Raw genomic sequence first — 25,762 nt, forward strand, 5'->3', positions numbered from 1 at the left:
AATGTTTTAGATTTAGACTAAAACAATGAACAGCAGGATGATGTCATTACGTGTGATGACGTCACTAATGTTATAATCACGCGCGCGAGATTGTTTAGAAATAACTACAAAAATAAACTAAAAAACTCATAGCCATGATTGAATTTCTGACTATTTGAGTTGTTTATTGTGTTTGTTTGGAGACACGTTTATTGTGTTTGTTTAGAGACACGTTTATTGTGTTTGTCACACGGTAGATTCAGTGACATGAGCTCGTGCGCCTCCGGCCGCCGCCCGCCACTTTGCGCCGGTTTCCCGCTGCAGCGCGCGCGCCCTACAGAGGCGCCCAATGTGCGCATTTACACCTGTTAAAGCCTCACACCGAGCACAGCAACACTACCGAACACACAGCAACACAGCAACACCGACACCACCTTCACGGACACGACCTGGAGCGTTTTAATCATAAACTCTTACAGGATCTCACTTTATTTATTAATTATTATTAATAATATTATTTAACGTTGCTGTGGATTAGCTACAGGAGTGGACCTACACGAGAGAGATGACGTGCAAAACAGATTTCATGAAGAAGATGAACAGTTCTTTAAGAGAGAAACTTTTTTAAACGTGATTTTACAGGCGCGCGCGCGTGCGAAAGAAGACACAACATTCCGAACGGAAAATAAAACAGAAAACCAAAATACGGAGCAACAAGTAACCTGAGTAGTGCGGATTTTAAAACGGCAAAATCTAATTAAGATGCGCGAAAATCCTCCTAATTAACACAAAGATAAAAGTTATTACAGCCGCAGCAGCTGCGCTTTTTTCTGCACTGCGCACGCGCGTCTCTCGGTGCCTCAACGGTACGGTAAAGGAATACGATACGGCGCATGCGCACGACCTGTTCTCCAGTCGCGCTAGTACAGGGAGCACTGCGCATGCGCATAAACTCTCTCCCCAGAACAGGGCTGAATGAAGAGGGAAATTTAAAAAACGGTTTCAGGGACAGGGAGAGCTGAACTACTGCATCTCTCAGCTCACATCACACTTTATCCTGACTTTATTTCAGCAAAACAGGTGAGAATGGGTTTGCTCCCAGTTTATGTCTCATGTAACATGAGAATATTAGTAGATGTGAGGTTTATTATAGTAGGTTTCATTTGACAGCTGAAGCTGAATGTCAGATTGTCATTCAGTTACAGGTTAGAGGATCAGATATCAGGTACCATTCTGTTTTATCATGATCTGTTCTGATATACAATCTATCCATTAACATGCAAACATTTTAGGATTATGCATTTTTATCATCAGTTTATTAACATGTGTAATAGTTTAATATAAAAGGTAATATTACTGTCCAGTTAAATGCAACCAAAAATGGTCTCTGTTTAAAATGATAATGATGTTGATTAAACAACAAGAGAAATCTTATAGGTTTTTTAAACCCTCTTAATATTAGATACTGTTCTCTGTTTTAAAAACAAAACCTGAACCAAAAAAAAGTATTTTTAATAGGCGATTGTGTCTTGTGTTAGGAAATGATTGAAGCTGGTTGTACAGACAGGATGTCAGGACTGATGACAAATTCAGGACATAATCAGAACTCAGCGCAGGACTACAGGTAAAAACACCATTTATTTTTTATTCCTTTGGATGATCGCTGTTGAGATTTCGGAGAATATTGAACGTCATTTTTCCTAAGAGAAACATTAAAAAAAAAATAAATGCATGTATATTTAAATAATAATAAATATTTTTAGCAGATATGAGAAATGGATTCTATAAAACTTTTTTTTAATTTTTCCAAAAATGATGAAATAGTGATATATAAATGGAGCACAAATTTTTTTCCTTGTTTTGTACTGTAAACTGAAATGAGCAGTTTGTGAAAAGAGCAAGCGAATCATTTTTGGCCCTGAATGGACATGTCAGAAAGCATCAGGTTTGAGGTGCTCTACCTCCTCCCCCCATGTTTTCAGGGACACTTAACGGTTTGCATCAGTGAGCAAATAAAATCATGCCTTATTCTGCCACTTGTAACTTCACTCCAATTACCACAGGGTTACACGGTGATGTCTGAAATGCTAATCTTTTATGATGATGTGATCCAATTCTCCTTGATACTGTTTAATTTCTTGACCTGAATAAACATTACTAGTATTAGTGACTGCCTTTTTTACATGTGTATGTATGTAGACACAGCGTTTAAAAAAATAATGATGCTAAAGGCTTATGCAGGGCAAAGACGCAGGGTTTAATGAAGATTTTGATTCAGGTGTTTGTGAGACAGTCATGGTTACGGTGGTGCTGTGTTGACCTCATGATTACACTTGTGTGCTGCTTTGGATAAACCCATTCCTCATTTCAATAGAAATTCTATTTTGTTTATACCAGATGTTTATTATAATAAACTTTATTATGTACATTATTAAGTTCCTTATGAAGAGCAGAGTTATATCTTCATATTCGGGATAACATTAAAAAATAATGGCTATCATGAAAAGCTGTGTTTTGTTTGTTTTGCTTTGTTAGAAAAACATAGCTAATAAAATTTATTTCTAGAAAAGCTCATACTTCTTGTTGCACCTGTAGTGGCTCGTTCTGAACAGATGGCCAATAGGAAGTTTTGATCAAACAACACAGAGGCTTCTTCACTTTGTTTCTGACATCAAGTCTGCGGTGTAGTGTTTCATTAAAGTATTAAGAAAATTAGATATAATGATGGTATGATGATGACCAGGTGTCATGCAACGGAGTGTCTATTGTACAATAACATTAAGCAGCTGTTAAACCCTGTGTGTGGTGTTGAGGTGTCATTTCTGCGGTCTGTACATCAAAGCTTCAGTGTAAAGTTACACTCGACTGTGTGTGTGTGTGTGTGTGTGTGTGTGTGTGTGTGTGTGTGTGTGTGTGTGTGTGGTGGATGATTATTCATAGCCTCTTTAATGGAGCAGGCTGGGCGGCTGGAGGCCACGTCCCGAATCTCTCCTCTCCACTGATGTAATTTATTCAGGTGACAGACAGAAAGTGTGCCTTATTTACCCCTCCTCTACCCATCTACCCCCCCAGGCAGTGTGTAGCCCCCTCACAGCCCTGGGGGAGGTGCAGGAAGGCCCAGCTCAGGGTGGAAACAGGGCAGCCAAACAGATGGCATCCTATTTGTGTGAGGCCTGTCATTCCAGCAGATTAATGCAAGAGGGTTGGTTAAAGAAAAAGAGCGACAGACAATCAGGGGCTGGAGGGAGGGAGGGAGGAGGGAGGAGAGGAAAACAATAGCGCCACGTGCCGTGGTGCAGATTTTGTCGTTCACTGACACAATAGGTGATCATTTTTCAACGAGGCCAGACCAACTGTTGCAGACGGCGCGAGCCCCGTTAACTGCATTTCAAACGATCCGATGTTTACGTACGATTCAGCCAATGGCTGACGAGCGCCACTAGTCACCTGACTCAGCTGGGTGTGGGTGTATATGCATGAAGGGGGGGTTACTACAGTGTCTACAAAAATAACCGAAAATAGTGAGGGTTGTCATAGCAACCCCAATTATCAGGCTCAATAGTGAGCAAGTGGAGAGGATTGGAGGGCCTCTTTTTCTCTCTCTCTCTCACTTTCATCTCCTCTCACTGCATGCTTGAACCAATGTAAATGTTGTTGTTTTTTTTCTTATACTATGCAAATAAAATTCTCTCCTCAATCGTTCAGGATAGAAAACGTGGGGGGAAAAAATGTCCATTATTTAATTAGGATACAACTAAAATTGTATTTATTGACAATCCTGTTGCATCAATAGTGATAGAATTATTAAAATCCCAATACAGAATATTTTATTGCAGTTTTTTCAGAATGAACTGATGATCGTTTATACAGATGGTTTTATAACACAATAAATAAATCCTGACTATTTGAGTGTATGATGCTTTGTTTCGATCAAGTCCTCTCCTTTTATAGATCATCATGAGACATGAAATTTGCTGTGTGTGTGTAGGCTCCTGACCTCAGATACGTCTGAGCTGTGTAAGTTTGACCCCGGTGACCTCCAGTCTCTGACCTGGTTGACCTCAGTGGATGTCCCACGCCTGCAGCAGCTCCGTGCAGGCCGAGCAGAGTTCAGCATGAGCGCTCAGGACCAACTGCATGCAGGTCAGAGCGCACACGCTCACACGCACACATTTTATACAAGCTTAGATATAAACTTCATAATGTCATGATTTTGACTGTGTGATTACAAACATACAGCAGCTCAGCTAAGTAACATGAGTGTGGCTGGAGGAGGGACGTCCATGGTCCATCTGCAGAGTAACATGCAGCACAGCCCTCTGGGAATCAACACTGTGAGTTACACTTGATATGACATGTATCTTTAGTTATAACATACAGTACAGCACCAAAGATATCCTGAAGTATTAAACAGTTCCCGTGACTGCGGTTGTTCCTCAGATGCCGCAGTTTTCTCCCAGTTTTCCGTCTCCTGCCTCGGTCTATCAGACTCCTTCCCAGCAGGTGATGACCTTCTCCCAGTCCAACCAGCAGGTACTTCACTCAAATACCACCAACCACTCTTGTGTCTAACCTTCTCACTTCTGTTTTCTGCATGCAGTATTTACTGTATTGTGATTAGTTCAGGTTTTTTGTCTAGTATTAGAGATACTGAAATGTTTAAATCCGTCACACCTGACTGACCTGTCGCAACAGATCCTCTAGCTTACAGTAATCTAAAAGTATTAATATTAGACCCCTACATGCTGATTCACTGCTGCGTTTGTCTCTGATCTCAGTGCTCTAATGGAGGAATCTACAGCAACTTCAACAACCAGAGTTTATTCACACAGCAGCAGATTCACACTCCACACAGTCAGGAGACGCAGCCCAAAACCTTCCCCAAGCCCATCTACTCCTATAGGTGAGCAACCAGCAAATCCATCATACACCACAATCACCTAATGTGGTCGGTAGAAGAGGTCCAGTGTCAAGTGTTTCGACCAAAGGCTTACCAAAAATTTTACAGCTCCAGAGAAAAAACACAAAGTGGGTGCTGTAGCATAAGCTGGGGTTCGGTTATGTACTGAGAAACATGAGGTCTATTGTTGAAGCAGGAGCATAATAAAACCTTTCTGCTTTTCCATCTTTCCCCAGCTGCCTGATTGCGATGGCCCTGAAGAACAGTAAGACAGGCAGTCTCCCTGTCAGTGAGATCTACAGCTTTATGAAGGAACACTTCCCCTACTTTAAGGTGAGTCTATACAGAGTGTGCGCATGACAGTAAGCAGTAAAAGGGATGGATTTAGCAGAACGACGCCTCTGACTCTTTTGGTTGAATTCTGTTGGATGGCCAGACAGCACCAGATGGCTGGAAGAACTCCGTGAGGCATAACCTGTCTCTGAATAAATGTTTCGAGAAAGTGGAGAACAAGATGAGCGGTTCATCGAGAAAGGGCTGCCTGTGGGCTCTCAACCCAGCCAAGATAGACAAGATGGAGGAGGAGATGCAGAAATGGAAACGTAAAGACCTAACAGCAATACGACGCAGCATGGCCAACCCAGGTCAGTATCAGTAACGCAGCAGGTTCTGATGGTGGGGTCACTGTAATAAGACAAGCTAATGGATTTGATTTGACTCTTTCTTCAGATGAATTAGACAAGCTGATCACAGACCGGCCGGAAAGCTGCAGGCGGAAACCGCAGGATCCTCAAGTTCATCTTCCTCAGCCGGTTTTGTCTCTGCAGTGTCTTACTGTTCACCATCAGCTCCAGCTGCAGCTCCACGCTCAACCCCGAATAGCACCGACCTCGCCAGCTCCTGCTCAAACACCACCACTCCACCCTGTACCCGAACTCGTCAAACAACCACCGCTACCGCTGCCACCGCCACAAGCACAATCACAACAACAAACTGCAGAGATCTTCAGCATTCACAGTGATGTCCACTCTGAGGTGGATGCTCTGGACCCGAGTATCATGGACTTCGCCTTGCAAGGTTAGAGACCTAGTTGAATTCTTGAATGAAATTAAGAATTTATGTGATGGAAATGATAAGATTTTTTTAAATCAAAGATGACGAAGTTTTGTTTAAGCAGTCGTCATTGTGAGCAGAAAAGCTTTATTGTGGCTGCTAAAGGTTATTAACACAATGGAGGCAAATTATTTTACACAGCGTTCTGTCTAGGTGCAGTAGTTTACAGCATTCGACACGGACATCCTTTACCCTGTCATATCTTGGAAGTGTTTAGATTAACGGTGAAGTGTGTGTGCTAATAAATGGATGATATAACACTAGTTTGATATTAAAGACCCTCACTCACTGCTCCTTGTGGATCTGCAGGAAACCTGTGGGATGAGATGAAAGACGACAGCTTTAACCTGGATGCCCTGGGTTCCTTCAGTAACTCCCCCCTTCGTCTCTCTGACTGTGATCTGGAAGGTGTGAGCACGACACCGGTGTCCAGCGCTGCTGAAATTCCCTTCTCAGGCGTTTACACGTCTTACAGCACGGTGGAGGGATTCACCAACCAGTACATAAACACACAAGGCAGCAGCAAACCCATTGTCCTACATTAAACACACACTCACACACTCACCTACCAAACAGCAAAGAGCAGCTTTACTCCAAAGGACCATAAATAAAACACACTGTGGTTTTTGATTCTTTTCTCATTATTCTGCCTTTTAATTTGAGCCAAACTTCATTACACACACGACAAGTGATGCAGGATTGACAGAAAGAAGAAAAAAAAAGAAATAAAAGAAAGGGCTGAGAGAAAAGGAAACCAAACAGCTAATTTCTGGAAAAGAAGAACTATATGAATGGTTCTGTACGTACGAGTCTTCCATATTTACAGCTCAACTTAGATGTTGTACATTGTGTCTGCACCACGTGCTAGCAGAACTTTCTATATCTGTTTTTATCCACTCCAGAACAGACATGTGCTGACATTGTTATACATCAACGTCATAATCTTTTAGCCTTTGATTATGAATTCACAACACTATATTACTATGTACATGATAAAGCCCCAATGCTCCTCTCCTGAACTGAGCACAAGTAGTCAATGTTATACTGAAGCGTCCGCTATAATCATACTGTTCATGTTGTATCGGTGATCAGCACATGCCTTCCTAATAAAAGTCTGCTTATTAGGAGAAGATACCCTGTTTAGATCTGGTGTTCGGCCCCCTTCAGGTGCTCCGTGTACACATTAAGGCTGTAACTAAGCTACTTCCTGTTTTATTAAAAAGGGATGCACTGTGTTTTTATTTTTCATGTTTGCATGTTAGTGTGTTTTCTGTAGCTCGTGTGTCTTCTGTTGTTGTAATAGGCAGTAAGTCTCCTCTGTAATTATTGATGACTATTTATATTCACATACAAGTCAGGAGACGGAGAACGTCGTGGATGTAAATTCTGCTCGTTGTAAATATTTACACATGTCCAAAATGATTACTGTTGACCACAGACGCTGATAATCTGACGGCAAATTCTTCTACACATTAAAGGACTTTCCCAGCAATTTCTAAAGTATATCTATATATAAACTTGTACAGTATATTTCAGACAAATCCTCATGCAGCACTGACTAAAGGGCCAGTGTGTGTTAATAACACACAAAATAAATAAACAAAATAAACAAGCAAAAACATTGTGTGGGAACGTTTAGGCCATTTTATTTGAGGAATACTTCATATGGCATTCATCGTTTTAAAAATTCAGGCACTTTTTTTAAAATCACTAGTGTTTTCTCTCCCAATCCAGACTGTATAATAAAGCATATCTTCAACAACAGCACTGTTCTCAGTGTAAACGCTAAGCGCGTGACATATGACACTCAAATCTCCCTTCTACACTTTATCAAGCAGCTACAAGTTTGTTTTTCAGTGAAATGAGCTAAAAGTTATATACTGACAGGTTTCTTTTCAAAATACATAGAGTTTTCTTTATAAAATGATTTAAACCTTAGCTGGTGCACAAATATATACACATTTAAAACCCATAAATGGTTCACACAGGTTCAGAGGTTCTCTTTGTTATACTGCTACTAACAGTAAAAACTAGATATACAGCAGTGTGTTTCTTTGGCCTGGCAGCACACTTTCCCTGAATGAACAACATGTTTGGATAGAATTGTGCGTATGTAATCTTTCAGCTTAAAGCCTGGTACATTTATTCCCACTAGGGGTGAAAAACACAGGTTTTGAACCCAGAAGCACTGCAGAGTTTAACTTTAATTCTGTTAAGGTTTTATGCGTTAATACCGACTGTAATGCCGAGACTCTGCAGACATTAAGTGTGTGTCACGCCAGGTTTAAAGGTTTTATACTGAAATAGTTTTATACTGAAATAGTAATAATGATAATTACAGTGTGGACGCTGTGACAGGGAAACAAAGCTTATGGAAAGAAGTGGAGGTGCTAGGTGATGTGTGCTCATTTTAAGGCAACACTGGTGTAGGAAAACCTTTGAATATAAATATATTACAGAAATAAACAAAAAGAACATATTCCACAATATTAACGATGCCCAATATGTGCTCACTGTGTGTGCTCATGTGGCTTTGCCCATTGTGTGTGTGCGCGCGTGTGTTGTTTGGAATCTCTCTGTTCCTTACAGACGCAACAATATAAACACCTTGTTCACCAATCTTTTAATTTCTTACCTTCTTCTTACCTAAATAAGCACAGGCACAATGCCCGAATGCCCACTGACGCTAACAAATGCCCTCTGAAACTGGCTTTAAGCTGAACGGTGTGTTAATGCGTGTTACAGTGTTAGCTGGTGTTGGTCGAGTTCTCCATGGTGGCCAGCAGGTGGGAAACTTCGGCTCTCTGAGATGGAGTGATGTTCTGTGCCATGTGGATGATGCAATCCATCGCTACGTCTGGATTCGCCTCCATGAGACTGTGAATCAGCAAATACAGTTCATACTGAGTGACATGAATCAGAGAAAGCTTGTATTACATCTGGTATTAACTCTGAGCCATTGTACACGTTTAATCATGAGCTGAAATCAGTTGGCTAATGTTTTAATTTCTTTTATAAGTACCTTGTACTGTATGTTTACTTTATTTTCAAAATCATTGTCGCCATTTTGAGGTTGTTTTGGTTACCTGCGGATGTGTTTGATGGCATAGTCTCTCTTCAGGTATTTAATGTTTTCTCTGATGGCTGACTGCATCCCCTCCTGCTGTGACAGATGTTTCTCCAGCCACTCCACCACTGCCTTATTATTGTCCCACAGGTAAGCCTGAACAATACATAAAGATTTATGTTCCACAGATCTCATGACACTTCAAAAACTGAAGCAGATACTGAAACATTTTTTGTAATTGTAAGCAGTTTTTATGGTCTCACTTTGACAGTTCCCTCAGTCTCGATGAACCAGCGGCGCAACATGGACTTTATATGGCCGTTTCCCAGGTCTCTGTTTGCCTGCACAATTTCACGCTTCACCTTCTCCTCCAGCAGGAGGCGCCGCAGACGCCAGTAAAAAAATGACCGAGCATTCTTCCAGTCCAAGATATCCTGCAAAACACAAGACCAGGGCAAACAGTCAACATATAAACACTCAGTAAATACACAGGATGATCTGATTATGGGATTGAGATGGTCCATGTGTCAAATATTTTTTAAATAAATAATGAATAGCAATGAAAGAATTTTCATTATCAACTACTTACCATAAACTACAGCTTTACCATCTAACTACAGAATTCACTTTTATCTGTAAAACTAAGAACATTTTCGGTCTTTTCATTTTAGAGCTTTTTGTCTCCTAGTTCTCGCTGTGTTTAATTTCTAGTTCTGTTGCAAGACTCTACAAAGTTGTTAATGTTTCCATTGAGAGCTCATTGCCAAATCACTCGGATCAGACACAGCCAGTTAAGATCAGGGAAATAATCGATGTTTTGTAGCTGCTAAGCAGAATTAACCCTTAGATTTAACTTAATTACTTTTCCTCAATCCACTGTGACAAAATATTTTTAAATTTTTAATAAACTTTAATGTTGCCTTTACCCTTAGAAACGCTTAAGACTAAGCTCAAAGGTCATTTGTATTATGTGAATATTTTATTTAAGAAGATTACAGTGTACATTACCGTGATGACTCCTTTCTCCTGCATCCTCCCGGGTGTGTCATGGAGGTCGACGAACTGCACGGCCACCTGGTGGTAGATGGGCAGCAGAAACTCCTCTCTGCCTCTGAGCTCAGCCTCCAAATTACTACGCTCCTTCTCTAACAAATCTGCAGAACCTGACAGAAAACACCAATACAAAATAAATACAACAGCAAAGACAGGACAGAAAAACACTAACATTGTTAGCTTACACACACACACAGACAGACACACAGACATATATATAGACACACAGACAGACAGAAACACAGACAGACAGACACACAGCCTCTGTAACATGAATGTCCACTCACTGAGCTTCTGAGCCAGTCTGGAGTACTCGGAGTCGAGCCTCATCATGGTCTTCAGCAGATCCTTCCTTCTGAACTTAATCTCCACTGTACCCTCTGGCTCCAACACACCTCCCCTACACATGGACATATAGTTTGGTGTGTGAATGCCAGGAAATATACTTAAAAAAAGCACAAAATTTTCAATTAAAAAGTGCTTCCTGAACCTACCTGCACTCCCTGTCAGCATAGAGCTCCATGTACTGTGGGTTGATGGTGGGGTCGATCACTACCCATGAGCCTCCTCTCAGCTCAGCATGTGGGGGGATGTAGACTAACACGGGCTGATGGAACTCCCTCAGGGCATCCACAATGTATGCACCAAACTTTAACACCTGGTCATACATGTCTGACAGACAGGAAGTTCAAACATTATCAACACTAAATATTCTTTTTAGCTGCCGAGTGTGTTGTTTTTATAATGAAATTACACTGTGTGTGATTTCAAATTTTATACTAAATAATTAACTAGACAATTTAATGGCAATTCAATGCATTTGGTATTATTATTCATCGGTGATCATCAATAGCTATAGATGGTAGATGGAGATCTTTTGTACCTTTCATGCCACCAGAGAAGCCTCTCCAGTTGGCGAACACCATGAGTGGAAGTTTCTCTCTGTTAAAGTCTTTCATGGCCTGAGCAGTTTTATAGGCTGAGTCTGGGAACCACACCTGCCCTGCCTGCTGCACAATCTGATATACACATAACACACACAGGCAGTCAGACAATCAAGCCAAGGCTCTGTATTATGTACCTCCAGTGTAGCCAAATCAGGATGAAGCCAGACTCATAAGAGTAAGAACATAAAAGCTTCACTGCAGCTATTATACACATCACTCACCCTGGCCTCAGAGTCCAGGTTGGCTGGATCTGCTGGGATAGTGACCTCAACGGTCCGTGTTTCCACAGCGATGACCCCAAGCGGAATCCCTCCCAGCCTGTGACATGCAAATGATTTCAGTGAATAATAAAAATCTATTGATTAAAAAAAGTAAAGAATATTGTGGGTAATCTCACCTGGCCCTGCCCACCACCACAGTTTGTGCCCAGGTGGACATCACCTCACTGAAAGTGCCATGGTCAAAAAACCCACTCTGCCATGACCCCCTCACGCCTACAAACACAAATATATGATTAATTAAAACCAAAAACTTACAAAAACACACTTACAAATATCAGTGTATTCATTTCTAGTATTCAGGAACCATAAACATACAGAGTGGTCACACATGCACACAGTGTCACTTGAAAGTTTGTGAACCCTTTAGAAATTCCTTTATTTCTGCATGAATTTGACCCAAAACATCATCAGATTAAAGGCCTAAAAGTAAACAAAGTAAACGCAATCAAACAAATGAGCCAACAATATTATACTTCATTTAATTATTGAGAAAAATGCAAAAGTATGTGAACCTTTCAGTATCTGTTTTAAGCCATTGTGCAGCAATAACTAAGTAATGTGTCCGGTAACTTTTGATCAGTCCTGCACAACAGCTTAGATTAGTTTTATTCCATTCTTCAGTACAGAAGATCAACACCACTGAGATTCTATTGTGTGTCCTCACATGAACTGCTTGCTTCAGGTCCTTCCACAATGTTTCTTTTAGATTAAAGTCAGGACACTGACTTGGTCATTCTAAAACATCATCTTTGTTCTTCATTAATCATTCTTTGGTACACAGACTTGGTGCTTGTGCTTATCATCTTGGTGTATGACCCATATTTTTTAGATGTCTTGCCATTTTCATTTAGAGATCACTGACATAATTCTGAATTCATTGTTCCATCAATGATGGCAAGCTGTCCTGCCCTAGATGCAGCAATACAACAGGCCCAAAGCATGATACTACCACCACCATGTTTCGCAGACTGTATAACGCACTTATGGTGGAATTCAGCATTTTCCTTTCTTCAATAATAATGTTTCTCATTTAAAAAATAAAAAAAAAAGGTTATTTTGGACTCATTCCTCCACAAATTATTCTTCCAATAGTCCTCTGGCTTGTCCACATGATCTTTAGCAATCTTTATGGGCAGCAATGTTCTTTTTGGAGAGTAGTGGCTTTCTCCTTGTAACTCCGTATGCCTTGCACACCGAGGTTGTTCAGTGTTCACCTGATGGTGATAAACATTAACATAAGCCAAAGTAAAAGAGGCCTTTAGTTGCTCAGAAGTTACCCTGGGCTCCTTTCTGACCCAACAGACTATTGGATGTCTGGCTTTTAGAGGGATCTTCGGTACATTCCCAGAAGTAGTCAACCAACAATGGTCTTAAATTTCCTCCATTTGTACAGAACCTATAAGACTCCAAGGATTTTGTAAACTTTTCCAGCCAGATAACTTTTTCTGAAGTCCTCAGAAATCGCCATTGTTTTTTTGCAATGATCCCCTTCAACAAACACACGTCATGAACAGAAGACTTTGATATATCTCTGTTCTCTAAATAAAATAGGACACTCAATGGGGACCTGAAATCAGATGGTCTCTAATTTCACCTTGAAATTAAGTACTTAACCTAGAGGTTCACATACTTTTGCCTCTCACAGATATATAATATTGGAACACTTTCCTGAATAAAAAAGTTACCAAGTATAATATATTTGTCTGATCTGTTTGACTGGGTAAGGGTTTGGGTCATATTTATGCAGAAATATAGATATATTCTAAATATTACATAAACACTGTGTGTGTGTATATAAACAATATTTATAATAGTGGTATATATTTAATAATTAAAAAGGCTATTAGAGATTATCAACAGGGTTGTAATAAGGCTTCTCACTGGGATGGGGACGTCCAGCGAGCATCCAGCGAGGGTCGTAGGGAGCTTTGGAAGGGATGAATTCAATCTCTCTGTCCACTGGATCAGTCGGGGGCATCAGAGGTGCAAGACTGTGCTTATTCTAACAACACACATCTCATTAAATAACTGTTTCAGTCCATTACTGCATATTAAAATAAAATATAGAAACAGTAATCTGAAAAACACATAGGTAACACCAGAAATATGTAGTTACATAAGGTGTGGAAGAAGATTTAATAAAATAAAGGATACTATAATAACTCTATGAATAAGATAAGATAGAAAATTCCCCGCTGTGGGATGAATAAAGGTATATATTATTGCAGCAAAGGAAAAAATAGAAAAGAAGAAGAAGAAGAAGAAGAAGAAGAAGAAGAAAAAGAAGAAGTTGAAGAAAAAAGTGTGTGTGTGTGTGTGTGTGTGTGTGTGTGTGTGTGTGTGTGTGTGTGTGTGAGACTCTTGATGCCTTTATTTTGTTTCTTCCCTTCAGGATGTTTCCCTCAATCACACACTGACCTTTGGCATGTAGGAGAGCCACTGCAGGATGGTGAAAACACCCTCAAAGTCGTCCGGGACCGTGGTGTGTGTGACTCCGTTGTTGTGCATGATCTGCACGCCACCCAGCTGGTTGTTGGAGGTGTAAACCTCACGACCAAGAACCTAAAAAACAGCAGAGAGAAGAAGATGAGAACAGAGAAGATTTAACACACACACAAAAAAAACTATATGCCATGTATTAACATATTAATGACATTGGCAACAATAGTACAAATAGAGTAGGTACACATGTACCCTCAAAGTTCAAACATATTATACAATATACATATCATACAATATTAGCACCTTGTTTAGCGCTCCTGCTCCAGTCAGAATGATGTGGGAGTTTTCCACTTGGATCACCCTCTGTCCCAGTCGGACCAGGTACGCTCCAATGCCTATCGCCCGACATGTCACCTACACAACACAAACAATATACCAACACAGTCCTGACAACCTAACGCAACCAATAATGCCTGCAGCAAGAACAAGAAATAAACCGGAACTCAGTATCTCACCATACTGATAGTGATGATCTCCTCATACGCCTGTGATGACTCTCCTGCAATCATCCCTGAACCTCTGAGGTTCTCTACACCAAGCCCATCTTCCTTCCCAATGATGTCAGTGATGATGTACCTGCAGTCCAAGCAGCTGCTTTATTGTGCATAATGAACTCATATGAACACAAAACTATAAATAAAACCCAACCCTCTGATCTAAAGCACAGTATGGAGAGAAATATAAACCTTCAGAGTGACCTAATGTAGAATATTGGGTTCATATTCAAGAGGAACAAACAGGGTATGAAATCTAATTCTACTAAAAGACAAAAGATCACATCTATATTCACAATATATAAAGAAATAAAATAAAAATGAAACATTATATAATACAGTATAATAAAAACTGACCTGGACTCTCCGCCCTCCTCCACATGGCGGCAATGGATGGAGTTAGTTGAGCTAATGCGAGTGTAATCCTGAGGTGTTAAATATAAATACTTAAAACCCTGCAGAAAAAAGAAACAAACACACACACACACACCAGTGAGTGAACAATACAACAGAAATCACAAAAACATTACATGAGATCTGCAGCGTTCCGGTGTCCATGGTGTAAAAACACTACCCTGATTTATTGGACACATACGAGATCTGTTTATCCTCAGATATCAGTTTTATTTGGATTAATAATGATAATGAAGTGGTTATTGGTTTGAAAGAGAGAACATTTATACAGAGTTGGAAAGATGGCGTGTTGTTCTCTTACTGGGATTACTGTAGTAAATAAGTAATGATCCGTTTCACCTTGTAGGGGTCGGCAGGGTCGAGCCAGGCCACCTGGAACATGTGCTTGATCTCTTCTGCGAGGCCAATTCGAGCCCCGCTGTTAGCAGCAATGTAAATACGTGGAATCCCCTCGGCTCGCGCCAGTTCTGACGCCCGCAGGAACAGCAGGTCTTCCTGAGGCCCAAATGAGCCGATCAGGTATGTGATGTCATTACAGATCACGATGATCTCACGCCCCTCAGGGTACTCGGGGGTCCTCATCTTCATGCGGAATGCCACCATGCCCACCTGAAAATATTATATGAAGGCACAAAGATCCATGTACCGTTTCAAAGTTCTGTAAATTTGTACTATTTGCGATTTGGCATTCAGCATCATCCACACCAGCGTAATACCTTTAAATACAGAAAATCAAAGCCTCAAATACCTCGTTGTCACCAGGGAGCCGGTTAATCTGAACGAGTCGTCCCTGAGGATCCAGCACCAGCTCGTGACACAGCAAAACATCTTTAGGGAAATTATTTCCAGGACCCCAAAGCTTAAAGAGAGCCTGAGACAGACAGTGACACGTGTTCACATTTAAAACCAGTTTGGATTAAAGCAGACATATATAGAGTTCAAACCCGTTTTAAATGTAAAGACACACTTCTACATGATTTTACTGGATTTAAGCTGGTTGTTAATTTCTGTGAAGCACAATGCTGCACAGTTTATTGTTCATCTTGCTCCAGTCACACACTGCCAAGTAACTTGTTATTAAAGCATGTGTTATAGCTGCGTGTGCGTGTGTGTGTGTGTGTGTGTGTTGAGACATACCTGGCGGAACATTTCAGGGAAGTCGTAGACGTATGTGGTGCCGAGACTCTGGGCCTGGAAGCGTTTGGCCTGCAGCAGGTCTTTAGTGACATATGGAGTGTTAATGAGCATGCCGTGCAGGGGTCCGTGCTTATCTGTGTATGACTTGAGCATGATCTAAAAAATAAAAATAAAAGTAAAATAAAAAAATTAGGAAAAAATTGTAAATGATTTAATAATAATAAATCATTTTAATGCAAATAATGGTGTTATACCTGTATTTTATTTTTTGTTTTACAACAATTTGCACAGCTATTGATTATATTAACATCAGCAATCATCTTGCACAGATCTGTATGAGTGTGTGTGTGTGTGTGTGTGTGTGTACCTGGCCCGATGCTGTGTCTGTGACCTCCGCGTACAGGCTGATGTCGAGGTAATAGCCGTTTTCGTTGGTGAGGAACAGGCGGATGGGGATGGTGTTGCTGTTAGGTGTGAGCCGGATGTTGATCTTGAGCTCAGCCTGCAGCACTCGGAGCTTCCACAGACGCCGCCCGTAACGCATCACCATGGAGCGCACAGACTCCTCGATCTGACATCACACAGATAGGATAATGTAACGTGATTAAGCTGTATCAGCCAATCAGGAGAGAGGAGGTGGGATTTGGTCTAATACTGCTGGAAAATAACAACACTGGCTTAATTCTTACAAAACACTTGTAAAGCTACGTATATATTTTCTAACAGAATAATGTGTTGACTTGCGCCTAACAAACACTGTTAATGTCTCAATAACACCTGATGCTGAATCAGTTAATAAATCCCTCTATGTCATCATTACTGACTTCAGCCAATCAGAACTGCCTGATTTGGTGCACTATAATTCTATAATTTAATATTCAGTTTAGTGTTACCTGACACAGAAACACAGATCTTGATAACATGCTCTTTTGATGCAGACCTTAATGGGGTCCATAATGACTGTGGGGACAAAGTTGAGGAAGATGTGGTTGCAGTCGGTGCGCGTGTACGTGTTGCTGAAGGCCACCTCCAGCTCATCCATCGCCTCCAGGAGCAAACGCTCGCCTTCATTCTGAAGATACTCAAAAGATGCTTCCTGCATGCGTGCGCACACAAACACACACACACACACACAAGCTGTACTTACATTTACAATACAGCAAATGGAAATACACTCTGGAAATACACAATATTTTTAACTATATAGGTGTGATAGCAATTTCTGTATCAGACCTTTCTTTTGTTCACTTATTGTTGTCTTTATCCCCAGTACTTACAGATAGAATATATACATCATCATATACGGTATAAATTTGGGGTATAAATTTCAGCTCTCGTGACAGAAATACAATATGTGATAAATACTATAGTCAATATTTGACATGCAGTTGCTAAGGAGAACTATGAAGTGGACCTAAAGTGGTTACCTTGGTGATGAGGTCGGAGTGGCGGATGATGGCTCTAACAAAGAAGCGGTAGTCAGTGACCTCAGTGCCCTCCTCAACACGGGCAGCACCCAGGTACAGGTGCATCTTGTGGTTAGCGCAAGGCACGGCCATCAGGGCAAAGTTCCTCATGCGGTTCAGCTCCAGCTGGAAGGCCAGGGCTGGCTCCAGGTTCCGGTAGATCCGATCCTCCTGGAACTAAAAACACACACTTAAAATTCACAAGACACTCAATACAATATTGCATGTAAAATTTTATCAAGGCTTTATTATTATTATTTTTTTTTACCTCATCTCTGGCTCGAAATGTGAAGAATTTAGGAAATTCCCTCTATTAAAAAAATAAAGAAATAAAAGTATAAAAGCACAAAATATATATAAATAACATGACACAGAATCACTATACACATATAGAAAAATAAAACCTAAAATAAAAGTATAAAATCAAAAATTCACTTTAATAATTTATAATAATAAAAATGTTGCTATAATTTATTTTTGGAAAATTGTACAATAAATATAAAGAAATCCATATTAAATTATTATTATAAAATCTATTCATTCAAAACTATTCATGTGAAGTTACATTTCTTCTGAGATACAAATCATTCTCTTACTTTCTGTGCCACCAGGAAGGTGACTCTCCTGATCCCATATTCATACAGCACATCTTTCTGTCAGAGAATAAAAAAGTACTAAGAAAGCTGTAGCGGACATTCAGCATTACACTCAGTGAGTTTCTGTGACTGGAAAGCTGACAGATTTACACCCTGGCTGAGACAGACAGACAGATATCGGGTTCTGAAGGTCCCTCTGGATAAAAGCATCGGTCTACTGAGTCACTTCATAATGAACAATTAGTCACAGATAAATGATACCATTAAGTGAAAACTTGTGACACTAAAGACAGAGACAAAATAAATGAACTCACTTTGGACTGAGTGAATTCGGTGAACGCTGTAACTAAAGCGTCATCATCCTCAGTGTCAGCTGATTTGATGGAGACGTTAATGATGTGGATGGGATTCTCCCTCATGTTCTGTACACATACACATCATCACACACTGCAGCTAACACCATGTGTGTGACTAGTGTGTGTGTGTGTGTGTGTGTGTGTGTTTACTTTAATGCAGTCTTCATCATAAACAATCTCAGAGAACAGTGTGTTCTCACTCAGTGGGTCAGCAAAGCAGGAAATGACTTCATCAAAGCACCTGCACATGCAGAAACAACACGAGCATCATGGCTTCAGTTTCACACACACATACTCACACACACATACACACACACAATTACCTTTTGAAGTCATCAAAGCACTGGAATGCCACCATTGCTCCCATCCTCTGACAGGGAGGAGACAGCGCCCCCTCCAGGAAGAGCTCACTGCCCTGACGCTTCATTGAATCAAACTGCCCTGACCCGCTCATCGGCAACCTGCGTGTGTGTAGGAGTTAATTAAGGAAAGAACATCATGCACGTTGTACTAAAGCTGCTACAGATGACAGAACACAGAAGCTGTTTGCATGTCAGATATGTTACTCGCCCATCTACATGTTTTGATTTATATTAAGTGATTAATGGAAATTCTAAAGTAATAAAGAGATCATTTTGTCTTTCTTGACACACTCCTTTTACTGCTGCTGAGAGACATTTCCTAATTTTGCTAACACAGTCCTGTTTAAGCTCTGGATCTAAACACACCGATTTAACACACAGTTATATGAATGTTCCTCCTCAGCAAGTATCAAGCTGCCTGTGTTGACTGTGAGCTCCAACAATTCCGATCAATTCAACAATCCATTTAGACAAAAGTCATAATCAAACTGATGTGAATGAATAAGAGGGGAGAGAATGGAGTCTTATTGGCTTGGGAAAAGCAGCAGAGACACCCAGCATGCACTGGTGCACACAGCCAGGCAGCTGATTGGTTGGCAGGAAGGAGCTCGTACTCTACCTGTTCAGCGTGGGACTGCTCCCTCTGTAACGAGAGCATTCAGAGAGCAGCGTTAGGGACAGCGTTCATCAGCCTTCACCTCTAACCTGTACATGCTTCATGTGTAAGGAGAAAAGCTCTGGGTGACTACTGGGGTAAAACGTCCAATAGAATAGAAAAAATAACATCTAATAAATAAATCACACGAATGATTACATCAATGATGATTAGAATAAATAAATAACAGGTGTTGCATCTATTGGTGTAGGTGTTTATATTTTAAATTAAAGTGTTTTAAGTTTTTGCTCCACTTAACAAGCAGATAAATTACTTCTGGCTGGATGAACAAAGCCACTACACTGTCTGAGGTAACAAAGCAGAATAAGAAGTTTAGTGCCATTAGCATGTGGAGATTAAGAAGTTTATTATTATTAAGGAAATTAATTTCTGTATAGACATAAACCCCCAGCAGACAGAGGTTTAGCCCATTAGCATGGAGAGAGTTAGCACAGAGGGTTCATTAGTAGCTTGAAGGAATAGAGAGAGATCATTACATGGGTTTGGGAATGGAGAGACTCACTCTGATGTACGGCTCTTTTAGCACAAAATACACACAAGACAAAGTAAAAAAAAAAAAAGTCTTTAAAACACTTTGAACACGTTTACAAATATTACTGTATTAAAAAGTCTAAACTAAGTTGAAGATCTCCTGCACCTTTAATTAATTTATGGTAATAATTCTGCTTTTACTTTATAAGTGTTCAAGTGATTAGTTGGATCTTATTATTGTTGTTGGGGATCAGTGACTTTAAAGAAATGATGAACAAAGAACACAGTTTTAAAGCAGATTGTCTAAAGTTTTACTTATTTACTCGTTTTGATAAATTAGTTTCATAACTGTTAACTTCATTCATTCTGACAATATATATAAATATCCAAAGGAATCAGATAGGATCATTCAAACAGCTTACTTCATTAATTAGTTATATTATTTTATTGTCTCCATCTTTTTTTTTTATTTGATATATTTAATTGTCTGTTTAACACATCAGGCAACACTGAGACTTTTTAAACTAAAGCTAAAGATCGTATTTGAACAGAAACATCATTACTACACATATATGAATGCATTGTGAGTGTGTGTGAGTGTGTGTGTGGAGGTGGGAGGATGTTACCTGTTGGGGTGAGATGAAGGGAGCATGAACTGAAAGTGCACAGCACACGTGCCATCATTCAACTGGTGATGCTGCAGACTGTTCAGCTCATAGGCTATATAACCCCTCCTCACATACACCTACGTACACACACACACACACACACACACACACACACACACACACACACACACACACACACACACACACAGTAAATATAATGCAGCTAATCACAAGTGCACACTACACATTGTACATAACTTAATACAATCTGTTAGAAACATATAAACCTTATATAAAATGCTACTCTACATGATCTCAGATAACCTTCTGTACAGAGACATATGAATAACACACTGACTAGAAGAACAGAGAGAATGAAAAGGTGTGTGTACCTCTAAAGCAGCCATACACACCACACGGTTAACGTGGTAGAAGAAACTGGGCAAAACATCAAAGATTGACGTCTCAGACAGGATGAGTTTCTGTGGGTGGACACACACACACACACACACAAACACAAACACACACACACACGGTTTACTCTCAGCATTATGTTGGAAATCAATTCTTATGAATTTAAAAGTCCAAAGTTCACCTTGAGGTTCTCGGGGCAGAACTGGTGGCCATACATGTCTATAGCAGACAGGAAGATGGACTCCACCTGGTTGTGTCTCACTTCATAGGAGGGCAAATGGGATGCGATTAAAGCCTGCAATGGAAAACACACTCCTTAAACTATAACTACTGTACACACACAGGCAATGTAATATCAGGACATCTTTCTATCCATCTACAGTGAGATGAAATTCAGAGTCACTAACATTATTGTATAAACACAGTGTAGGACATAAATAAATAGTTAAACACTGTACAGAATTACACGATGCACTACAAAGCTTAATACTATACACTAAGTCTCACTTATCTAGGTAGTGACAGGACATACATTAATCCTGAGTGGTAAATAAGAACAGTTCTGTACTGGAGAACAGATCTAAGGTCAGAGGTCCTGACTGGTCTACTTACCTGTCTGGAACACAGGGAAACCTTTGAGTTCTCCATCTTACTGAGCTGTGTGAACTCATTCAGGATCACCACCACGTCATCTGTCAGTGCCGGGTCCCGGCTACAAAGCTGATCCTGCCAATCACAACACACCCAGTGACTCCGCCCTCAACAGCAAGGTCCGTTTTAGCATTTTTATAAATAACAAATAAAATGTATTTCTTCAGCTTTAAATCTGATTCACTCGTCTATGTAGAAAGTCAGAAAACGGTGTTCTTATTGACAGTAGAGTAAAACACATAATGCATTATTATAACACAACACAGATTTAATAACTCAGCATCCGGTGTTTAAAAGAGTGTAAATGAGAGATTTCAGTTTTATCTGAGAGGCTCGATGATGTGTGTCATCTTTAAATAGAGTAAAGTATTCTTGTATAAAGGGAATCAACTTGTCTTTAGTATTTGTCTTACTATGAGCATGGAGACCAGGATGTTCTTCTTGGAGACCTGAGCATGGGAGAAGATGTGTTCGAGCACAGGAGTCATATCAGGCTTGTACTGCTCTCGCAGGTTTATCACACACTTATCATACGTGCCTGAGACACAGAGAGGAGATTGTGGGAGAAATGAGTGTGAGGGATTTACATATAAAATACAGAGTAAAATAAGTGTTATTAACTCAAGTGGTGTGTGTGTGTGTGTGTGTGTGTGTGTGTGTGTGTGTGTGTGTGTGTGTGTGTATTACCCTGTTGGAACTGCATCTCCACCTGCAGGTAACGGCGCAGCAGGTCTAAAACTACAGCCTTCATATAGCCTCGAATACCACTGCGATACCTACACAAACAAATAAAATAAAAAGGTTTAATTAGTGAACCTAAGCGATATTGCAAGTAGGGATTCAGTCAATTCTAGGATAAATTAGTTCATTTTATTTCCCCACACTCAGTTCTGTATGGACAATTTCCTAATATGTGCAATAAATTTTTAAATCTGCCTCACAATCACCGCATCTCTGATTAAGGGGTGAAATATTACACTGAATTCCTCACTACACAGAACAAACCCTGTATTTCTACTGTAACTCTGTTATATAACCTAAAGCCCACAGTACAGAGACAGAGAAAGGCCAAGTCTCACCTCTGCACGAGCTGCACCATGCTCTGAGTGTTCATGAAGAAAACCTCACGGTCTGCTTTCTTCTGTAGCATGGCTGCGTGACTGTCCAGGATATTCGCAATCTAAAGCAAAACAAACGTCCGTCTAGGTGCCAGATACTTTTAAAATGATTAACTGAAACCTTCACAATGTACTTCATAGACAGAAGTTATAGACACTGTATGCACTAGATACACTGCATTTATTTATTTAAGGTCAGAGTGAACCCAAAGACCACCCAGACAACGCCATGTGCAAGGGGACAATTCATGTTCTCATCCAGTGGGAGGAAACTGGTGGAAACCAGAGTGATCAATACATCTGTACTCACCCTCTGGCTGGGGAACTGACAGAGAACAGAGGTGATGTTGCTGGCGTACTGGGCCATAATCTTGCGGATGACTTTCTCCACCGTGACAGGGATACGACCCGAGACGCTGGTCATGATGTCCTGCAGCTCCAGCAGTGGCAGTGAAGGGTCACGTAGAGTCCGCATCAGAGAGTCCACCCACTTATTCAGCTGAACACATACAAAGTGAGGAGATAGATAATGTGTCAGATCACGATAACACACACAAATCAATTTTAATTCAAATAATCTGAGTGATGAGTACATTTACATGCCACTGGGAAGAGATAAATAAACCTAGTTTATGAATAATCCATGGAGAAAAAAGAAAAGGAACTGACTGAAGACACGTCCAAATATCAAAGCTATTAGAGTCTTGCTGGTGCTATGCTAATATCAGTAAACTCTGTGTGTGTGTGTGTGTGTGTGTGTGTCACCCTGTTACTGAAATAGGGCTCAGAGAGACAGTATCCATCCATGACCTTCATCAGGTTCTCCAGCACGCTATGGAAGACCTGGTGCAGTTTCTCCCCCACTGTGGGCAGCGGCTCCTGTGCAGGTAACGGCTGAGTGTTCAGCTGCACCTACAGAAACACGTTATATGTACAACAGCTCAGTGCTTTAGGATACAGATATAAAGGAGTTTTAGTTGATAAAAAAGGAGCTGTGATTATAGTACAGGCTGAATAATGCTCGGGTCGTCCAGGTCGATATGAGCCACTACACAGCCGGGCTCTAACACGGCTCCGGGTCTCTTTACAAAGTGAACACAGCCTGATTCCTGCACCGTCAGTGTCATCACCATCTTCATCACCTACACAACATTATGTAATAAAAAAATAAAAATACAACACCATTTATTTACAAGAACATGAAGACAACATAAACATAATATATGAGAATATAAAAAATGACCTCGATTTCAGCGTACGGATATCCTGCAGTGACGTGTCCTCCGTCCTCCACAAGGTACTGCAGCAGTTTACCAGCGGAGGGGGAACGCAGCACCGTGGGGTCTCGCTTCTTCTCAAACACACACGTCTTATTGCCCACCGTGATCCGGTATCTGCAGAGAAATTAAACATATTAAACTCTTATAAATCCTAAACTAGGTTCACTTGTCCTGAGTGTTCGAATTATTATATAGATTATCACAGTGAAACAGTGTACAGGAAATTAATTAAATTATTTACTTTAATTAAATTATGAGAAACAGGAAGTGTAAAACCTGTCAACTTCCTCCTTCATGTAGGTGGTGTAGCTGCTGCCACTGTAGGACAGGAGCAGGCCACCATCACTCAGCCTGTGGACATCAATCTCTATGTCCGAGTCGTTCATTATAATCACGTAGGTGGTGGGAGACTGACGGGCCACCTACCACACACATATACACACACACACACACACACACACACACACGCACACACATATATACACATACAGACACAGAAAAATTATTACAATTTTGATCTGAATGACATAACACATGAAAGAAACGATTTATTAGGATTTATAATCGCTCACTGAGAGCTGTGGCCTAATTACAAAAAAAGACACGAGTTATTGATACAGCATTCATAAAATATGTTATTAAACAGTGACCTTTCTAATCTCATTACCTTCAAGCAGTATTTGATTCCCTCATAGATCAGATCCACCTCCACAGTGTTCACCAGACTAGCAGCAGGTAACACCTGACCTCTAAAAACATACAAAATCATATCAAACTTTATCTAGAGAACAGATTTTTAAAAATCTTAAAATTTATTATGTGGAAAAATATAATGTGTTTTTCTTCATTAAAAACCTGACCTGATGATGGATATGTTCATGTCATGAGTTATCAGCTCACCTCTCGAGAGAGTGTAGAAAGTCAGACATGCTTTTCCTGAAACTGGCATCAGCTACATGTAGAGCTCCACACACCACCCCCAGCATGGTGTCTGGCCTCTCCGCCTGTAAAGAACACACACAAATGTGTATTTATGTAGAAATCAGGTGTGTATGCAGGCTGTGTGTGACCCCATAAACCAGACCTCGTGCCAGCAGTTACTGGTCCAGTCAGACTCGTACCTGCACTTTCTCAGCGATCAGGTGGTCCAGCCATCCTGTGTCGATGTCATTGTTCCTGAAGCACTCGGTCTCCAGCAGCTTTATCAGATACTCCACTGTGGTCCTGAAATCTCCTCGGATAGACAACTCCTTCATGGCCACCACCATGTTACTGCCCACAGAAATGCATTCAGTTATTAACACTTACTCGCTTACTTTGATTCACTCGATACGAATGTAATCAACCTAAGTTCAGTATAAAACAATTAGTTTGTTATATTTTATTATTTTACAAAATAGTATTTTCAAAAGAGCATATAAATGTAGAAAAATTCAGTTCTACATGATTATGAGTGCAGACGTCTGGAAGGTTTTTTATTTCTAATACGGATAATTTTTATTTACGGATGGCACAAAGAATCTGTATGAAACTATATCCACAGAGAAGTCCTTAAAGACAGAGTGGACACTGGCGTGTAGTGTAATGATGTGATGTGGTGATGTGGTGATGTGGGGATGTGGTAGCTCAGTGGTTAAGGTGTTGGGCTACTGATCGGAAGGTCATTGGTTCGAACCCCAGGTCCACCAAGCTGCCACTGCTGGGCCCCTGAGCAAGGCCCTTAACCCTCAGTTGCTCAGTTGTAAGTCACTCTGGATAAGGTCACATCTGTCTGCTAAATGCCGTAAATGTAAATGTAAATGTAAATGATGTGAGTGATGATACTGACGAGATGGCTTCCTCTCGGTTTTCTCCCCAGGAGAAACAGTGTCCGAACT

General features: G+C 40.5%; 2 protein-coding genes and 1 pseudogene across 11 annotated transcripts in view; 1 reads left to right on the forward strand and 2 right to left on the reverse strand.

The window, feature by feature from the left end:
* The window catches only part of LOC113656616, a 355,645-nt pseudogene that overhangs the window by 55,262 nt on the left and 274,621 nt on the right, over positions 1-25,762 (reverse strand).
* On the forward strand, positions 174-6,718 carry foxn4 (forkhead box N4). Of its 2 annotated transcripts, none has more exons than XM_047818572.1 (10): positions 174-1,059; positions 1,518-1,603; positions 3,968-4,122; positions 4,222-4,313; positions 4,420-4,512; positions 4,758-4,882; positions 5,116-5,212; positions 5,316-5,523; positions 5,609-5,956; positions 6,302-6,718. In XM_047818572.1, the coding sequence occupies exons 2-10, from the start codon at positions 1,521-1,523 to the stop codon at positions 6,535-6,537; spliced, it is 1,437 nt and encodes a 478-aa protein (XP_047674528.1). In that variant the 5' UTR covers positions 174-1,059; positions 1,518-1,520; the 3' UTR covers positions 6,538-6,718. The 2 variants fall into 2 exon arrangements, with proteins under 2 accessions (XP_047674528.1, XP_027023732.2); XM_027167931.2 differs by having other exon boundaries at positions 177-1,059; positions 4,219-4,313.
* Positions 7,617-25,762, reverse strand: part of LOC113656619 (acetyl-CoA carboxylase 2) — a 332,529-nt gene continuing 314,383 nt past the window's right edge. For 6 of the 9 annotated variants that reach the window (XM_047818549.1, XM_047818552.1, XM_047818546.1 and 3 more), the window contains 42 exons: positions 25,714-25,762; positions 25,007-25,157; positions 24,786-24,889; positions 24,553-24,634; positions 24,162-24,307; positions 23,849-23,999; positions 23,613-23,747; positions 23,371-23,517; positions 22,916-23,104; positions 22,567-22,667; positions 22,175-22,263; positions 21,901-22,025; positions 21,449-21,562; positions 21,018-21,131; positions 20,815-20,904; positions 20,441-20,559; positions 19,287-19,310; positions 18,629-18,766; positions 18,456-18,546; positions 18,264-18,371; positions 17,950-18,006; positions 17,622-17,663; positions 17,315-17,530; positions 16,828-16,983; positions 16,255-16,458; positions 15,888-16,043; positions 15,499-15,621; positions 15,090-15,359; positions 14,694-14,791; positions 14,298-14,418; positions 14,086-14,196; positions 13,759-13,902; positions 13,222-13,342; positions 11,457-11,553; positions 11,281-11,377; positions 10,996-11,131; positions 10,607-10,784; positions 10,400-10,512; positions 10,068-10,222; positions 9,323-9,493; positions 9,079-9,215; positions 7,617-8,869 (listed from right to left, as the gene is read on the reverse strand). The exon at positions 25,714-25,762 is cut by the window's right edge and continues 115 nt beyond it. In XM_047818549.1, coding sequence (XP_047674505.1) covers positions 8,740-8,869; positions 9,079-9,215; positions 9,323-9,493; positions 10,068-10,222; positions 10,400-10,512; positions 10,607-10,784; positions 10,996-11,131; positions 11,281-11,377; positions 11,457-11,553; positions 13,222-13,342; positions 13,759-13,902; positions 14,086-14,196; positions 14,298-14,418; positions 14,694-14,791; positions 15,090-15,359; positions 15,499-15,621; positions 15,888-16,043; positions 16,255-16,458; positions 16,828-16,983; positions 17,315-17,530; positions 17,622-17,663; positions 17,950-18,006; positions 18,264-18,371; positions 18,456-18,546; positions 18,629-18,766; positions 19,287-19,310; positions 20,441-20,559; positions 20,815-20,904; positions 21,018-21,131; positions 21,449-21,562; positions 21,901-22,025; positions 22,175-22,263; positions 22,567-22,667; positions 22,916-23,104; positions 23,371-23,517; positions 23,613-23,747; positions 23,849-23,999; positions 24,162-24,307; positions 24,553-24,634; positions 24,786-24,889; positions 25,007-25,157; positions 25,714-25,762 — 5,300 coding nt within the window. In that variant the 3' untranslated portion in view covers positions 7,617-8,739. The remainder of the gene's footprint in view (positions 8,870-9,078; positions 9,216-9,322; positions 9,494-10,067; positions 10,223-10,399; positions 10,513-10,606; positions 10,785-10,995; positions 11,132-11,280; positions 11,378-11,456; positions 11,554-13,221; positions 13,343-13,758; positions 13,903-14,085; positions 14,197-14,297; positions 14,419-14,693; positions 14,792-15,089; positions 15,360-15,498; positions 15,622-15,887; positions 16,044-16,254; positions 16,459-16,827; positions 16,984-17,314; positions 17,531-17,621; positions 17,664-17,949; positions 18,007-18,263; positions 18,372-18,455; positions 18,547-18,628; positions 18,767-19,286; positions 19,311-20,440; positions 20,560-20,814; positions 20,905-21,017; positions 21,132-21,448; positions 21,563-21,900; positions 22,026-22,174; positions 22,264-22,566; positions 22,668-22,915; positions 23,105-23,370; positions 23,518-23,612; positions 23,748-23,848; positions 24,000-24,161; positions 24,308-24,552; positions 24,635-24,785; positions 24,890-25,006; positions 25,158-25,713) is intronic. The other 3 variants (XM_047818551.1, XM_047818550.1, XM_047818554.1) reach the window with 3 other exon arrangements.

Source organism: Tachysurus fulvidraco, chromosome 9 (assembly GCF_022655615.1).
Source record: "Tachysurus fulvidraco isolate hzauxx_2018 chromosome 9, HZAU_PFXX_2.0, whole genome shotgun sequence".
In the NCBI taxonomy this organism is placed as follows: Eukaryota; Metazoa; Chordata; class Actinopteri; order Siluriformes; family Bagridae; genus Tachysurus; species Tachysurus fulvidraco.

Coding starts and splice junctions, on each gene's coding strand:
- foxn4 (XM_027167931.2), top strand. CDS start 1,521: ATGATTGAAGCTGGTTGTACAGACAGGATGTCAGGACTGATGACAAAT. Junction 4,513..4,757: donor TCTCCCAGTCCAACCAGCAG/GTACTTCACTCA, acceptor CTCTGATCTCAG/TGCTCTAATGGAGGAATCTA. Junction 5,957..6,301: donor CATGGACTTCGCCTTGCAAG/GTTAGAGACCTA, acceptor GTGGATCTGCAG/GAAACCTGTGGGATGAGATG.